The following is an 18,695-nucleotide window of genomic DNA, read 5'->3' on the forward strand; positions in this document are numbered from 1 at the left end:
CTCTAGTTCCCTGCCCCATTATTATGGTTAAGAACACATTTTTAATATCCAGCCCTAACATTTTCTTCTCACCTTAAGGATTACAGCGCCTTGTCTTACAATCTTCCAAAACTTTCAATAATTCCCTCTGTTTACTTACAAAAATACGTTTGAGGTAACAATACTCATTGCTGATGCCATCTCTCTCTCTCTCCAGAGTCTTCCCTTTTCTAGACTATATGAATTTAGCTCCATGGTTTCCCATCACCGTCTTAGTCTCCCACTATTATTAGGGTATGTCTACAATACCCGCCGGATGAGCGGGCAGTGATCGATCCAGCGGGGATCGAGCCCTCTCCCGTCGACTCCTGTACTCCAGTGCCGCGAGAGGTGCAGGCAGAGTTGGTGGGGGAGCGGCAGCAGTTGACTCACCGCGGTGAAGACACCACAGTAAGTCGATCTAAGTACATCGACTTCAGCTGCACAACTTAGATCGATCCCCACGCTGCCCTCCCCAGTGTAGACCAGGACTTAGAATATTAGTTAGAAGTAGGATGTTTTCAGGGCTCTCTGATGCAGAGTTTAAATATTAAAAAAAACAAATCAGAAACTTTTACCCTTGCTGCAGGAAGTGGCACTGAAGTGCTACAGAATTCCAGAAATCCCAAGCACATCCTGTATGTGCCAAATTTCTAAAGTTTTATTTTTTTAAAAGAAGGTAAAAAATTAGTTTCTAAGTTCTCCTACAAAATGTTAGGAGCATCTGCATTTAAATGCTTGTATTTTTCAGAGTAATTTCAAAATTCTATGTATTTTAGACAGCTGTAAATAAATAGCTCAAACTTACTTAGTTGTGTTTAATCCAAATTTTACTTCAAGGAACTTCAACACATGCTCATTTTCTTTATGGGGAACAAATGTCTGAAAAAAAATTAAGCGAAGATAACTAAGTAGCACCTGTAACATAGCCTTCTTTTCCTTCAGATTACAAAACAGTGCAGGGAATAACAACACACCCCAAAAATATAGTTAAAACCACACTGTTATCAGTTCAGGAATTTCATAATACAGTAAAATCTCATTTAAATAAATTTTGCTTAGTGTTTCCCAGAAGGTTGTATACTCTTCACTTCATTCAGGTTCTCCAAATGGAGAGGAGAGTGAAGAATTGCAAGCCAGCTTCCACCAGACCAGCCACCAGCAGGGTTAAAGCTGCAAACTGGGTATAATCCCAGCAGAGAGAGCAAACCAAAGAGGATGGTAATTGACTCCCCTAGTCAACAGAGCCCTGGTTTAGCCAAAAGCTGTGGGTGTATCAGATACCTTCAAATAAACTATATCCCTTAGCATTCACACGCTTTTCTTAATTCACTCTGTTCTGGTCGATAATTCAGCTCATGCATTTTACAAAATCAGCCAATTTTGTTGTGGCTCCAAGAGCATAAAACCCACGCTTAATGCAGCAAGCAAAGGAAAGCATTTGAGTGTTCTCTCATAAATCTTGTGAGTACTGACTTTTTTTTTTTTCAATCTATCTTAAGTAATACAAACCAAGAAGAATTTGGGAGGGAGCGAGTGCAGGAAGTTTTTTTTAAAAAAAGGCCTTGACTTAGAAGAGGTACTAAATCACGAAAACATAAGGCTAAGTGAAAGCAAAATCCCATTGTCTAATCCCAGCCCCTGATGACTCCCACTAAGACAGATTCTCCCTTCCTGAGTTCCAGATGAAAATGAAAATTAATGTCTATCTTAAAATGTTTCATACCTATTCCTGGTTGCTGGCGCTTTTCCCTAGGTTAGAACACCATTTTAAAATCTGAATGCTTGCCCCATTCACACTGGCCAGCCAAGCCATAACAGACATTGTGCTTGAGGCACATTTATTAAACAATTTAAAATATGATTCACAGACTGTTTCTATGACAGAGTAGACTGGGTTTAGTTTCAACCCAAAAGTGTTATTTTGGATAAAAATGCTTGAGTTATGAGAGGCAACTACATATTTTCACTTTGTTCACATTTATATTAGTGCTGTCAAACGATTAAAAAATCACAATTAATCAAGAGATTAAAAATAGCTTGATTAATCAGTTTTAAAATCACACTATTAAACAATAATAGAATATCAATTTAAATTTATTATAAATATTTTTGGATGTTTTCTACATTTCCAAATATATTGATTTCAATTACAACACAGAATACAAAGTGTACAGTGCTCACTTTATTTTATTATTTTTGATTACAAATGTTTACACTGTAAAAAAGATAAACAAAAGATACAGTATTTTTCCATTCAGTTAACAGTGCCATGCGAACACCTGTTCTCACTTCAGGTGACATTGTAAATAAAAAGCGGGCAGCATTATCGCCTGTAAATGTAAACAAACTTGTTTGTCTTAGCAAGGGCCTGAACAAGAAGTAGGACTTAATGGATGTGTAGGCTCTAAAGCAGTGGTGGACAACCTGTGGCCTGTCAGGGTAATCCGCTGGCAGGCCGTGAGACAATTTGTTTACATTGACTGCCGCAGGCACCGCCATCCGCAGCTCCCATTGGCCGGGAACGATGAACCGCGGCCACTGGGAGCTGCGGGCAGCCGTGCCTGCGGCGGTCAATGTAATCAAACTGTCTTGCAGCCCGCCAGCGGATTACCCTGATGGGCCACATGCTGCCTGCAGGCTGCAGAGTGCCCACCACTGCTCTAAAGTTTTACATTGTTTTGTTTTTGAGTCCCATTATTAATATATATACACACACACACATACATACACACACATAATTCTACATATGTAAGTTGCACTTTCACACTAAAGAGATTGCACTACAGTACTTGTATGAGGTGAACTGAAAAATACTATTTATTTTATCTTTTTTATAGTGCAAATATTTGTAAAAAAATAATATAAAGTGAGCACTGTACACTTGGTATTCTGTGTTGTAATTGAAATCAATACATTTGAAAATGTAGAAAATCATCCACATTTATAATAAATTTAAATTGGTATTTTATTATTGTTTAACAATGTGATTAAACTGCAATTAATCAAGACTTTTTTTTAAATCTAGTTAATTTGTTTTGCATTAATCGTTTGAGTTAACTGTGAATAATTGACAGCCCTAATTTGTAAATTTCCCCTGTAAAACAAAAGTGGCTAAAGATTTAATTCTTCCATTTTCCATTAACCTAGTTCAACAACAGCTTCACAGGATAAGCATCATTTGAAAAGATTTTTTTGCTAAGATTACTTTTATAAAGACATAACTGCATCCCTCCCTATAGGACATCAACAAATTAAATGTCTCTTTCTAAAGGTAAATCTTACCTTCAGTAAGAAATTCATTGTCACTGATATCGTAAATACCAAGTAAAAGTACATTATTTTTAGCATCCTTGAAATAAATGTGCCCTTTTTCATATTCATCTGCAAAAATAAATATTTTAAAATGTGAATTATTTGGAGTTCAGTGTAAACAACAAAAACTACACACCGAATCAGAAAACGATATCCCAATTACCTGAAGGCATTTAGAGAGCATTAAAGCTGCTACAAGGCTTAGTAATGGAGATACTAATAAAGCTGGATTTTCAAACTGTAAGAGATATCCCAGGAACAGGGAGAACAGATAGATTTTGTACACTTCATGCACCTGTTGGGAAAAAAAATAAAAATAAAACAAATCTATAGTTCATACCTTGTTTACAAAACAGTGGAACAACTACAAGTGAAAGAAATTTGTGAATCCTTTTACCGCACAATCCTAAGAATTCAGTATTTTGTTTTCTATTGCAAAAATTGCTTGTATAGTGTAAAATGTAAACAGTGTTGCCCTGCTAACCTGACGCTGACGAAGACAGACTCTAGCTAAACACCCATCCTCCCATCCAGAGATATCAGAAAGTACATTTCTACTCTGAAAGGTAGTTATGTAAAAGCAATGTTGGTGGGGTTCCATAATTATCGCTCAGTGACTCCATAGCACATTTGTAAAAGTGCATGACTAAAAGGCTATGTTTTACGAGATACTTTTTTTCTTCCACTTCACTTGGATATCACCTTACCATGTCACACTACTTAGAATGATCACATTTAGGTACTGCAACTTGCTACCATTACTTACCTCTGGGTAAACAGAATCCAGCAATTCTGATACTTACAATTCTTTATGTATATGCAAATATACAGTGAAAGAATTTACAATGTGCATTTTAAAATATAGTGGTTTCTTCAATAGACCAGCAATATTGCCCCATCAGTTTGGGACTAAAGCATGTAAGGGTTGGTGTGCATAACTTGTTCCCCACTGTGGGGAAATGGAAAGGAAGCTAATTTTTTGATGTAAGTCACTCTGTATTTGGGGAGGGGGAGTTTGTTTACTTTTGTGGGTTTTTTTGAAATCTGGAAGGCACACACATACCATGCTGAGGGGTACAGTACAAGAACCTAAATAAAAGATTGAATATAAAAATGAATAATCATTTTTAGAGTAGCTCCAAACTTTAAATATTTCCCCTACTGAACCTCCTGTTTACATAAGTTATCCAGCCGTAAAGGCTGCTTAACCAACTATAGGGGAGAATCATTCAGTGCAAAGTGAGTTTCCAGTACTACAGAGCCAGCAGACAAGCCCCTAGGCACCTCCCCTCCCTGCTGCCACACACAAAGGAAAAGGGGACATGACCAGAGCAAAGCAGATGTGGCTGTACACTAATTCATGGCAACAGTCCAGGCCCCACTTTTTTTTTCTTTTTGTTGGGGGGGGGGGGGGGCGGGGAGAGAAGTGTTACAACCAGTGAGTCTTAGAGCAGCCCTCAGGCTCTCCTAAGCCTCAAATTGCTCTATGTCAGAAGACCAGGCCCCGCCAATCCCTGATCCCCAGAAGACGAGAATGTAAAGATGAGCTTAAAGCCACTTTATTCTCATGACTAGTGTTATGTGCACTTTAACTGGACTCCAGGTTTGGCTCTAACTCACAAACAGAGATAATCTATGCCCTTTGGAGTTTGTGGAAACAAAACATTGCAGTTACTGTAGTTGTTTAATTCAAGTTTCCAACAAACAATCAATAGTTTGAAGAGTCATAATACCTTATCTGTCTGCACAAGGGCAAAGCTGTCCAGCAGTAAGAGAGACACAGCCTGGACAAACAGCAGATAATGACTGTACTCCCACATCATCATGAAAGTATATGTTGAAGCACTCACCAAAAGGTAGCAAAACCTCTAGGGAAACACAGAAGAACATTAACTTAATTATCATGTATTTCTGCCATAAGAAAAATTGAGAGATAATTAAAACAAAAATCAGTTCACTAGTAATGTAAATTGTTTCTTTAAAGAATTAAAATACTAAACTAAGAGTTCATAATTTTCTCAGAAGGGAGTTTCATTTTCTTTGCACTGGATGGTGGGGGTGGGCATGGTAAGGGGTCTTAATATTATTGATAAGCAGCTAATTTTTAGTTAGCTGAATTCTTCTTTTCCCCAGTTTAGTCTTATTCAGTGAGGAGAGAAGAGGTCATATTTGAAGCAGTCAAAATCATATGAGACATGTCAGAAGAAATTACCAACCTAGACAAAGGACAGGAAGAGGTATCTACCACCATATTTCCGACTCCCTGAATAGTGAGGAAAGAACCAAATTCTCTATAACCTTATGCAGCCAAAAAAAGCTCAAAAAACAACCCCCCACACAACTTTTGACAAATTTCAAAAGTGAGAGAGTTGGTGGCATTAGTATAAGGTTGATTCCAAAACTGTTCCCCTCAATCACCATGGTAACATTAGAGGACAGGGGAATATTCACTTTGCAGTGAAACTAAAGTACCAGGTGTACTCCAGATGGCTGCTTTGCAAAAAGCAAACAATTTTTTCTCTTCTTTTTCTGCCTAAAAAGACAATAAGGTGACAAAGGTGTAACTACTTTGGAGCACATTTCTACTAGTTGCATTTTGTTAAGAAAGTACTTATGTTTTACCTCAGCAGAAGAATTTATGTTGTTTTTTAAATAGCCCGTAAGAGCTGCAACTTGACATGCAAAATATGGCAATGCCCAATTTTCCCTTAAAGGAATGGAGTAGTCGATTCTTGTTGTATCTGTCCTAAAACAAAGCGTAGAAAAACAAAACAGAACTATTAAGTTGTTTATGGAATAAAAATATTATGGGAAACCAATTCTGGTTATCATAGATATCTTATTAGCAAACCATTCATGTTACTGGTGTTTTAATACACTGCATTGTTTACTAGAAACAAAAAGCTATTTTACTATTGGTAAAAGTCACAAGTTCAACATAGTCAAAATGGAGGGACTTAAAATCTTTATTCAGCTATAAGTATTCTACCACTTTATGCATACGAATAGTCAATAGGACTACTCAGATGACTAAGGTTTGTAGGTCGGGGCCCGTAAGGGCTGCCTTTCACATTAAGATGAAGTATGGTTTATGGCAGAGAGAATAGATACTTTACAACTATTACGCAATATACTTTTTAGAAAGTACTTTCTCAACTGCTTAAAACATATCTGCATGATGTCTCGGGAGTCATGTAACATTACCAAACAGCAATCCAGCACCTGTTGATCATCTGCCTACTTTTGAGACTTTTACTGACAAAACGGAGATTACTGATTGATGGAGCGCAAAGACCAAAAAACATTAGGATTTTCTTATAAATAGTGACTGAACAGCTTCCACACAACTTGAGTCACAGGGTAACATTTTCAAAAATGCCTAAATAATATGAGTGCCTAAATCCCACCTAGGAACCTACATCCCACTGACTTTCAGTGAAATTTATGCTTCTAAGTGCCCAAGTCACTTTTGAAAATTGGATTTAGGCTCCTAAATCGTTTAGGCACTTGAAAAAAATGTTACCCCTATCTAATTTTTGCTTATCCAGATACCCTCACAGTGGTCCATTCAGAGCTCGGTATCCACTTTTGCTTTCAATTTCCAAAGTTGTTTAATTTTGCTTGCTCATGGAAAAAAATACAGATTATTCACCATTACCATTTCCTTTTCTACTTCATGTACTTCAGCCAACCAGCTAATGAACAGCATTTTTATTTGCTGATCACAGCCTGAACAGTGATGACTTTATACCTTTCCTCAAAGAAAGTGCTCTTCAACATGTTCAACTTAAATTCAGCAGGACCCCGTTTATCTGATCTAATTAAGACCAGGTCCAGATTGGATAATCAAAAATTCGGATAATCTGGAGAATGGGAAAGTGTGTGGCTGGAGTGCCATCTAGTGGCCACAGAAGAGATTGCCCATTTCTGGACCTGTGTGTGCTGGTTGTTTGGTACGGAGAGACGGATAATAGAGAGTCAGATAAACAAGGTTCTACTGTACATCATTAGTACTTTGCACTTCCATAGGTCTTTCCTTCCAAGAATCTCAAAGTGCTTTACAGCCAATAATAAATCACAGATGCATAGTAAATCAGTGACAAAACTAGGAGTTAAACTCAATCGTTTATTCTCAGAATCAATTCACAGCATTAAACTCTTCAACATACTTTTATAGGGGTTCATAACAGGGAGTTTTCAGATAAGTGACACATTAAACAACAAATTTGGATAACAGGGTCTTCTAGATAAGAGAGATTCTACTTTGCTACAGAAAGCAGATTCAGCCAAGAGGCTTTGAAGATATGCACAAGGCATGAAGTTCAAGGCAAGAGAATCACAACCAAAACAGTTAGAGCTGGCCAGAGCATGAGATTTCCATTTCATGGCAATTGTCAAGGTTTTGAAATTTGTTTTCCTTCCACACTGGAACAAAAACAAAACCTTTAAAATGTTTTTGCCAAATGGAATTTTGTTGAAACATCTGTTCTCTCTCACTCTGTGACCAGGGAATCCATCTTGGACTTCAAAAATCTTCCCATCAAAAACTCTGAAATTGATATATCTCCATAAAACGTTTCAGCTTCAATGAAATAACATTTAAAAAATGTTTCAACAAAAATGTTCTGACCAGCTCTACCAATATTTTTAAAATGCCTTACTGACAAACTAGATTACATAAGAGATGTTTTTCTTACCTGTTAATAATGAACCATGCTACGGTCAGCATTCCTGCCAACCAAGTCCCACTCATAACCCAACTGGTTACAAATAATGCAGCCATATAAATTCCCTGCAGTCCAAAAACTATACCAATGTAGAAATACACTGGCTCAATAACCTCCTGAAATTACAAATAAAAATAAAGACACATAGTAGCAACTGAGCTGAAATTGTAAATTATGACTATATACTGCTAACAGGGTGCTAGATACTTTACAGACAGATAAGATATGCTCCCTATCATAAGAGCTTATGTTTTAAGTATACAACATAAAAATGCTCCAGGATAGTGTGTGTGTGTGTACAAAACAGAGTGAATTAACATCAGAGTTTAGCACACATCTTTGTGCTATGATCTGGGGTTTGTATTAATAGTGAGGATTTCCCATTGATCAGGTTTGATAACACCTTACTGCAGTGAGATTTTAAGTATATAAGCCTCTTGAAGGGAGAGAGTTTAAAGGAGGAACTTTGATAAAGTGAAGGCATGGCAGATGAGGTTACAGATGAGATTCCAAGATCAAGGGAGCATATAGAAAAAGAGACAAGAGAGTGGAAGACAGTATACAATCATGCAGCTTGGGCAGAACAAAGTAGGGAGGAGCAGGGGAGTGGAAAGAGAAAAAGGACTTTTCTAAGTGTAAATATTTTGCCACTTTACCTATACTGATTAACCTCTCCCCATGCCCCCCCCAAAAAGCATAGAGGGAGGCCAGGTCTACACTACAAAGTTTTGTCAACATAGCTATTTTGGTCAGGGATGTGAAAAAACCCACAGCCCCTAGCCAACATAGCTATGCCAGCAAAACCCCAGTGCAGATACAGCAATGTTGAAAGAAGAGCACTTCTGTCCACAAAATATTCGGGGAGGTGTGATGTTACTATGCCAACAGAAAAACACCTTCCGCAGGCATACGCTGTGTCTACACTAGGGGGCTTGTCTGGTATAGCTATACTGGCAAAGCATTTGTACTGTTGACCAGGCTGCAGTTATATCAGTATAAAAGTGCTTATACCAGTATACTTTGTTCCAGTTTGGGAACCAAAATAAGCTATATTGGTATAAGGCACTTCTAAACCGTATAGCTGCATCTACATTAGATGTGTTACTGAATGGAAAAAAAAACACCCTCCAACCAACAGTTATGATGATAAAACTTTCAAGTGTAGACCTGCTCAAAACAGAAAGCTGGCTAGACTGTGCAGGGCCTTCTAGCTTTTACTGCAGAAACAATTTAAATCAGTATGGTAGATTTAGATTTCAAAGTCTTTTCCAAAACATTATTTAATCCTCCCTTTGTGAAGTAAGCCTGACTTACTAAACTGTAATTTGCCCAAGGTCATGTGGGATATGTCTACAATAAACTTCTGCAGTCATACAAAATTGACTGTCAATTAACTCAAGGGGTTAACATATGTAAAGGCTAGCGTAGATATTCCCCACACTTTTGAAACAGGATACAAATGTAAAGAACAAACAGCACTAAGTAAAGAAGTCTAGCATAGACAAGCCCAGAGAGCCTGTCAGAGACTGGATTAGAGCTCAGGAGACCCTGGATCCCAGTGTTATGCTCAGACCACATCCTTTCAACACACATAGCAAACAAAACTTCATACCCATATCATACTGTAAAAATAAAAGCAAAGTTGAAGAGGTACACATACTTCGCTACCAGATGCTTGATATAAAACACTGGCAATCAACTCTGGATACAATGTCATTTGCTGCACTGCATTTATAGTCCTCAGCGATACAGTTTTATTGTTGTGCGTCAGCTCATAAACACCTGAAGGCAGAAAAGATTTTTTCTAAAATCAGTTATCCTGCTTGTAGGAACAACAACAGTAATAGTAGTGTAAAAGCAGGATGGCAGTAGATCAGACTATTAAGACTACTGACTGATACACCCACACATAATTTAAAAAGAAGAAAGGACTGTACTAGAAGCAACCTCACCCTGATTATTTTGAGGAAGTCAGCATTAAGTTATTTCCATTTATAAACATTCGTTGAGCTAGCCTTTAAATTTAGAGTACAAGTTCATTGCCTAAAGCTTAAACAGTCTATTCAGTTCCTAATATACACCATGATTTTTAAAACTGTTCACTTGATGCAATTTATCCCTTCCCAAACAATGGAATTTGGTGTATACTTTCCTTAATCACATTTTGAGGTTAACATGAAAATCAGAAAGGGAAAAGCCACTGAGAAATTAAAGATCATCCACATCTTTAAAAAAGTGGTATGTATATTTATAAATAAGCAAACATGCATGCATAAATTCCAGAAGACAGGGCAGCAACTTTACAAATGGAAATCAGAATTTATATACATACAGTTCAGTGTCAGAATAAGATTCATTTCAATTAACAGCATTAGCGAACTAAGGTGGCTCAAAGGAATCCATAGAGTAGATGAGAGTTTATTATTTTTTTGCAAAGATCTGAAAGTGTTCGGTCAGCATGAGATTAATGATTCTGACCCTTATACCTACATAGGAGTCTAAAACCAACTTTCTTAATCTACAAGAGTGTTTGACTGTCTCAAAGGGGAAAAAGGACTTTTCAAAGTTAATAAATAACTGTAAACTAATCTAAAAGATTGTTTAAAGTTACAGAACAAAGAACATGCTCAAAAACTATGCTCCTCCAACAACACCACTACTAAAGCAAGACTCTTCACTGCACATGCATCTCCCTTTGGGAAGAGGATGAGAAAACAAACAACACATGATACATGTGTTGTCATGTTGCTTAATATACTACTGGAAGGAACTCAGATATTCTGGTGATAAGCACAGTATAAAAACCTATATAGAAGTGACTAGAATAAACGTTTGTCATACCTCTTTCAAAGGAAGGAGCCTTTAGCAGTTCTTTATAAAATGAGTAATAAATGGCACTGTCACCCTGAAATGTAATCTCTCGTTCAAGTTCCTAGAAGAAAATAAAATAATTAAATATATATTTGCCTCCTATAATTTCTTCTTCTAAAAGCCCACATATTTTCAGATAGGCTAGTTTTGTAATATAGCATATGGTTATGAATCCATATCTTTAAAATATTAATCTTCACTGCACCCCGGTCATATATGTATTGTTACCTATAATGTACAAATCCTGGAACTGACACTGAGAATTAAAGCGACTTGCCCAAAACCACATGGTAAATCAGTCAGACTAAGCTCGGCCAGGCTCTGTCCTCCCACCACTACAGCTGCCCTAGCAGCTCTCAGGCATTCCCAGTGTCGCGCCCACTGTTGCTGCTTTGGTGACATGGGCCTAGTTTTAGAATGTTCATATTCATGTATTATTTTGAAATCTGCCAAAAATTTTCTGAGCAACGCGTCTGATGAAGTGGGTATTCACCCACGAAAGCTTATGCTCCAATACATCTGTTAGTCTTAAAGGTGCCATAGGACTCTGTTGCTTTTTACAGATCCAGACTAACACAGCTACCCCTCTGATACTTGACAAGAGAAATGGTGATTTTCAGTTTGTATCTCAGCAAAACCTGAACAGAATGTCACAGGATAAAGAAAAGGCACTTCTCTAACCCAGGGGCTTTCCTCATGCAAAATTTTAGAGACTTGCTCCGAACAACATAGTCGTTAAAGTATCTTAAAAAGAGGTCACAAGAATCTTAGAATAGAAAGCCCTAAGCAACCTAAATACAGAAGGCGCTACCAGCTGTCCGTACAATGCTTTGCAGGGACAGCTTAAAAATCAACATGATGGTTTCCAAATATTTGTAGGTCTAGTACAGGGGTTCTCAAACTGGGGGTCAGGACCCCGCAGGGGATCACGAGGTTATTACATGGGGTGGGGGGTCGCGAGCTGTCAACCTCCACCCCAAATCCCACTTTGCCTCCAGCATTTATAATGGTGTTAAATATATAAAAAAGTGTTTTTAATTTATAAAGGGGGTCACACTCAGAGGCTTGCTATGTGAAAGGGGTCACCAGTAAAAAAGTTTGAGAGCCACTGGTTTAATACATCTAGAACAGATCTTATATAGTACAGCACCTTTTGCCAACATAACACAGGTAAAACACATCATATGGGTGTAACACACCTCTTAAAACTTCTAGGTTATTTTGGCTATAAAGAGTGTTTTCTCAACAAGACAAGAAGTATAAAACCTAGTTAGTGTACTGATGCTGTCAAAACAAGAACACCAGATGGAAACCAGCAAAGCTTGTTTAGATGATTACATACTAAAATATATACATAAGGTATAACAGCTCTTCTCATTAGTATAGTGCTTTGCAAATATTAACTACTAATGAATCCAAAATCCCTGTAAAAAAAGCATTATGTCCATTTTACATATGGGAAATCAGGAACACATGAATAATATGCTCAAGACACAGGGCGAGTTGGGGTCAGAACTGGAATTAGAACCCTTCTAATGTCTAGCAGCAGATAAGACAGGTCCCTTCTCAGAGAGTTTGCAACCTAAATGAGCGAGGATACAGCATCCACCAGAATGGGATGAGGGAAGGACCGACGTACATTATATCCACCATTATGCAGTTACTCAGTTTAGGCATATGTACATGTGGGTGGCTCCATTTTAGGATTTTTTTCTTTGTTTTTTATAGTGCATAGAATATTATGTAGGCACTGCTGCAGAAGTCAGTATTCAGGAGTGATTTGAATGAGCTGAGGGTGGAGGCTTCTCCAAGAGACTTTAGAAGGGTGTTCGAACCATAAGAACAGGACAGAAAATGGCATGAAGACATATGTTAGAGGAGATGAGGGGAATTAAGATTGGCATTTGGCAGAAAGGATACAAAGGAGAAACCTTGTCACAAATGTAAGCAAAGGCTACAGGATTTAGGGATTTGAAAGCAGGAACCAGAAGTTTGAACCTGACATCCTGATTAATGGGGAGAATTAAAAACACAATATAACATTATTTCAGAACTTTCTACTTTTTTACCTGCCTGCTGGAAAACCAGAATTTCCGTTCATGGTATGTTGAGAGGTACACAGCATACATCATCCCGCTAGTGACAGCTGCGACACAGCCAAAGAAAAGCTTTGCAAAACGTTGAAATAAGACATCTGTAAAAGAATATTAAAAAGCAAAGATACTCCAGAGAAATACAGCACTTTTGTTAATGTGCCAATTTTTTTTTTAAGTTCACTATGACTAGTTTATTTTCAATTCAACAAGTTAAGGCCCTTAAAATTAACCTAATATTTCACTGCAGACACATGAAGAAACCATATAGCAGAGTTGCATTCCTTGAAAGGGAGTTTTATCCCTCAGTCCTCACTAATGCTGAATGGGGATTTCACAGATAAATACCTACACATCATGCTGAAAATTTACCCCCATATTAACTGTCATGATTTCTGAAACAATCTAGTGAAGAAAATACATCCTAGAGAAAACCGCACTGAACTTTGGATTTTATTACACACACTGTAATAGATGTATACAGGCAACAGAAGGTAACAATTCATTAGCTCTCAAGAAAATTGCCACCAATACTTTAACATTACCGTTTCCTTTTTCTTCTTCATGAGTGATAGGGCAGAGCTACTTTGGAATTTACCTATTTATTTAATTCAATCAGCACCCATTTCAACTCTAGCTCCCTCTATTTTGTATTCAAAATGTTTAAGAATCTGTAACAAACTTATTGAACTGCCCATACATAAAACAACAACAGCTTTTAGTTGTTCTATTTCTTAAAAAACTAGAACTATTTTAGTTCCTCTATTCCTGCTGCAGATCAATTCAACCGTCCCAACTTATAAGCTACTAGAAAATTCCAGACTCCATTAAAGGATGCAAGTGTGTACAAATACACGCACATGTAAATTGAATGGAGTGTTTTGTTTTTAAACAGGCAAAAACGTGCAACTTTGAGCAGAGATTTTCTATAAGAAGAAATGCAATTTGCACACTGCAAAAAATTGAAATGATCAAGCACTATCATTTTACTTCATGATATGCAAACTTGCACCATAAATAGATTGAAGGGCATGTGTGTATTTTTTAATCATCCAAAGAATCTCATTCAAAATAATTATTCTATAATTATTGTACTAGAAACATAATTCCATACAATTTACATAGTTTAAGAAGAACAATCAAAAATGAGACGTTAACAGAAAATGCTGCTGCTTACATTTTGGCGATCTTCCCAGGTTTGGGTTTTCTTTGTTTCTCTCATCTGGAGCCATTTTGTCAGTTTCTGTGCAATTTTGCTTCTTTCTTTGTCGCAGGTCTGCTGCCCCTTAAGATATTCCCAGAAGTTATTGCAATATATAGTATCATTTCTAAGAAATCTACACAGCAGTTATTGTTACTGACGCAACCTCACACAGAGTACATTCAATAAAAGTCCCATTAAACAAAAATGTGTTAAATCAACTTTCTACCTTTATATTGAATATATAACTAACATACAAGAGGGTAATACATATTGATTCCATCATGAGATACTTTTGAGAATTCATTAAAGTTTGCTTTGAGGATTGTGATATCACTAGAACCCTCACTGAAAGTTTGTTATTTTATTTTATAGTTACTTTATAATGGAGAAAGCAGGTTGTCTAAATTAATGGATATAGACATGATTCTGTTCTCACACTGCTTTTACATTGGTGTAACTTCACTGACTTGAGATTTACATTAGTAAGTTAGATCAGCATCAGGCACACATTGCTTTTTAAAAGAACTGCCTGTTACTGCTACTTTTATATAGTCAAGATTTTAAAAGATAAAGATGAATAGTGATGACCTTTTTAATTTCCAAGTCTACTCAAATGAAATCCATACATGCTAATTTAACCAAGAATCATATAGTTTAAAAAGCAAGTCATTTAATGAAGGCACATAGTAAGATTATAGGCCTGTTTCTGCTCTCGTTATTATTTTCTGTAGAATCCATAATATTTTCCAAAAATAAAGTCTAAGACCCCACCCTGATTTTACAATCTAAAGGGTAAACAGGCTAATTCATAGATAGTAGGACTACAAGGGAACATTTTTATGAATCTAGTCTGACCTACTACATAAGATAGGACACAGAATTTCATCCAGTAACTGGGGGTTCAATTAGAGCATCTCTTCTAAAAAGCCATCCAATCTTAATTTAAAGACATCAGTCTTCACATCCTATGGTAAACCTTTCCAATTGTTAATTATTTTCACTGTTAAAAAATTGCACTTATTTACAGTTTAAGTTTGTCTAGCTTCAATTTCCAGTCATTAGACTTAGAAATACGGGGAAAGGATATAACATAAATAGACGGTTCAAATTGGTGTCTGGCTTATTAGGAAATACGTTTTAAACACAATGTTTTAAAATATATTTTCAGCAAAATATATAGATTGTGTGTGGTTAGGGATAATCTATCTATAATCTGACAGTCTTTTTTTGTATGCAATGCAAAGTTTCCATCTACTTCAATGGGAGCAGGTTTGGGAATATGATTGACAAAAGAAATCTCAAGGGCACTCAAATTTGATGATGGCGGCATGGTATAAAAATCCAAATAAACATAAGTTAGTTCCCACCTTGCTCCGAAGAGATTAAAAAAAGTTAGACAGTAATGTTAAAAACTCAGTGTACTAGAACAGACACATAATTTGTGTTTATACAATATGAAAAAGTAAAATCTACATGGTTGGGTGAGCAATAAGTGTTTATTGATATTTTGTGTGCATTTTAGAAGGAAAGCTTAGATACCTTACTCTGTCATACCAGCTATTACCAGAGCAATATCAGTAGGGTACCACTGCAGCTAGTGCCTATATATATATATATATTTTTTGGCAAACAATCTAAATTTTAATGATAACAGATGTTTGCAGTAAACTCTGAATTTATCAGTAATCACAGAAAAATCCCAAAAGAAAAAACTTAAAACCTCCAATTCTGATATAAATACAGATCAGTCAACAAAATGATCTGGACATTGGTTTTTTGGATTGCTCAACAACTAACAAAATCAATAAACAAAATATACAAGTATGCTATGTCTGTTTGATTTACAATTGCCTTGAACAAGAAAAAAAATGTTGTTTCCACTTCTGTAAATCCTTTTAATTAGGTGAAATAAAAGACAAACAAGGTGACAACTAAAAATAAGTCCAGGATTTTGATTTTATGACACAGCCTCTAGTTCAGTGATTCTCAAACTTTTGTACTGGTGACCTCTTTCACATAGCAAGCCTCTAAGTGCGACCCCCTTTATAAATTAAAAATACTTTTAAAATATATTTAACACCATTATAAATGCTAGAGCCAAAGCAGGGTTTGGGGTGGAGACCGACAGCTCACGACCCCATGACATAATATCCTCATGACCTCCTGAGGGGTCCCGACCCCCCGTTTAAGAACGAACCCCTGCTCTAGTTCCTTCACCTCCAGCAGCTTCTCATCTTAAATGACCACTTCATAGTGTTCCAAGGTTCCCAGTACAATTGTCTTCAACTTTTAGTTAAAAGACCTCCTCTGTTCAACTTACTTTCTGCACAGCCATATCAGGAAGGCTTCGCTTTAATTGTTTATAAAATGATGTTGGGTTAAATTCATTTATAGCTCAGAATTATTTGATTATTTTACATGTGCAGTGTTGAGATTACAGATCTGACAACTGTATAAAGATGTTTCTTCTGGATATTCAGCACCATATACCCAAACAATGCATTTCTGGATACTTTCATGGCAACAGCAATGACCAGCAGACAGTAATCATCAAGGTTTTCTAGTTTATCCTAAAAACTATGAAATTATATGCAATTAGATCTCTGACTTGGACCCTCGTGCTCACTTGGAGTGCCTTAGATTTTACAGGGTTCACCCATCCAGGTCCAGTTGCAGGATTAGGGTTTCAGTGTTTCTGTAGGAGCTAAAATAACTTACAAGGGGACAATGTCAACTTAACTCATGTTATGAAACTGACTAGATTTCAACAGTAGTTTCAGGAGCCAACACAACCCTTAAAACTCCCTACCAACTTCTGTGATTTTACAAGATTTTTCTGGTTCCTTTATTTTTGGGGGTGAGAAAGGTTATACCTACATAAGCAACAAGGGAAAACTGACTGTGCACAGAGTGATTTCAAAACACAAAATACATTGAAAAAAATATCTTTTTCTCTCTAGTCTTTCAAATACAGTAATACTTTAACTACAGTAGTACATTTATTTTGTTTTTAAAATGGCGGCATCCCGACAAGAATAGTCCCATGTTTCTAACATAAAACTCATCCCAATTTAGGAACATCTGGATATGGTATCATTGTTCTCTGACTCCAGAAGTGCCACAGGTTTTATTCATAAAATTAGTACAGTAACTCCTCACTTAAAGTCGTCCCGGTTAATGTTGTTTCGTTGTTACGTGGCTGATCAATTAGGGAACATGTTCATTTAAAGTTGTTGCAATGCTCATGCTCGTTCTAACATTGTTTGGCAGCCGCCTGCTTTGTCCACTGCTTGCAGGAAGAGCAGCCCATTGCAGCTAGCCAGCTGGGGCTTGTAACCAGGGTGGACCGGCAGCCCCCCATCCACTCCCCTAAGTTCCCTGTGCTGCAGCCGCCCAGCAGGCTATCGCTGGCAGTTCAGCTGTCCCTCCCCCCACTGCCATGTGCTGCTCCTGCCGTCTGCCTTGGAGCTGCTCCCAGAGACTCCTGCTTGCTGCGCAGAGTGGGAAGGAGGGGGCTAATGTCAGGGTGTCTCCCTCCCCCCTACTCCTGCACCCCGCTTACCCCTTCTCCATATAGAGCAGGGAGGGGACACAGACTGAGAGAGACAGAGAGAGCTTGGGGCAGCAGCTGCTGTCTCAACTTCCTGATCCACTTAAAAAGACAATGCACTTAAGAGTGGGTCAGCTTACTTAAAGGGGCAGTGTACATCTCTCTCTCTCCCACACACCAGGTGTGTGTCTGTCTCTGTCTGCTATGCTGTCTCCTCTCCCTCGTGTTCGTGCTGCCTTGTGTGAGGGGCTACATTAACGTGTTAACCCTTGAGGGCTCAGCCGACTGCTAGTTCATCATTCAGCAGCAAGGCATTCCCTGGGAAATATCCCACCCTCTTCCACCCTCTGACTTCCACCTCAACCAAGCTTCACAATCATCATAGTTGTGAACAGTATTAAATTGTTTGTTTAAAATGTATACTGTGTGTATATCTATATAATATATAGTTTTTTCTCCAGTGAAAAAAATTTCCCTGGAACCTAACCCCCCCCATTTACATTAATTCTTATGGGGAAATTGGATTCGCTTAACATCGTTTTGCTTAAAGTCACATTTTTCAGGAACATAACTACAACATTAAGCGAGGAGTTACTGTACTTGCAGTTAGAGAAATTTCCCATTTACAGAACTTTTAGAAATCCAATGATTTTAAGCATTACCATTGTTTCATCTAGTGTGGTTTAGAGTCAAAGGAAAATAGCCTGGAGTAGGTGGATTTGTGATCAGTAAGACACTGCAGAGTACACAGTAGCGAAGACAGCGCCACAGATTTGCAATTAATAAAGCAACAAGTGGTCTGTAAGCAGCAAACTGACGAATGAGAAGTTTAGCTCTGTCTTCACACAGCGCAGGGTGACTAGACGGTGATGATGATTTCCTCCAATTGGTGCAAACCAAAACAACGGCGCAGGCTC

At 37.5% G+C, this 18,695-nt stretch overlaps 1 protein-coding gene across 3 annotated transcripts in view; it reads right to left on the reverse strand.

Moving 5' to 3' along the window:
- Positions 1-18,695, reverse strand: part of DPY19L4 (dpy-19 like 4) — a 45,465-nt gene that overhangs the window by 26,203 nt on the left and 567 nt on the right. Inside the window, exons 1-11 of one of the 3 annotated variants that reach the window (XM_054018360.1) lie at positions 18,441-18,522; positions 14,202-14,309; positions 13,001-13,125; positions 10,902-10,992; positions 9,721-9,842; positions 8,031-8,176; positions 5,956-6,079; positions 5,067-5,201; positions 3,497-3,628; positions 3,304-3,402; positions 827-900 (exon numbers count right to left, since the gene is read on the reverse strand). In XM_054018360.1, coding sequence (XP_053874335.1) covers positions 827-900; positions 3,304-3,402; positions 3,497-3,628; positions 5,067-5,201; positions 5,956-6,079; positions 8,031-8,176; positions 9,721-9,842; positions 10,902-10,992; positions 13,001-13,125; positions 14,202-14,256 — 1,103 coding nt within the window. In that variant the 5' untranslated portion in view covers positions 14,257-14,309; positions 18,441-18,522. Of the gene's footprint in view, positions 1-826; positions 901-3,303; positions 3,403-3,496; positions 3,629-5,066; positions 5,202-5,955; positions 6,080-8,030; positions 8,177-9,720; positions 9,843-10,392; positions 10,485-10,901; positions 10,993-13,000; positions 13,126-14,201; positions 14,310-18,440; positions 18,523-18,695 lie in introns of those variants that run through there. The other 2 variants (XM_054018359.1, XM_054018361.1) reach the window with 2 other exon arrangements.

This window comes from Malaclemys terrapin, chromosome 2 (assembly GCF_027887155.1).
Source record: "Malaclemys terrapin pileata isolate rMalTer1 chromosome 2, rMalTer1.hap1, whole genome shotgun sequence".
Taxonomy (NCBI): Eukaryota; Metazoa; Chordata; order Testudines; family Emydidae; genus Malaclemys; species Malaclemys terrapin.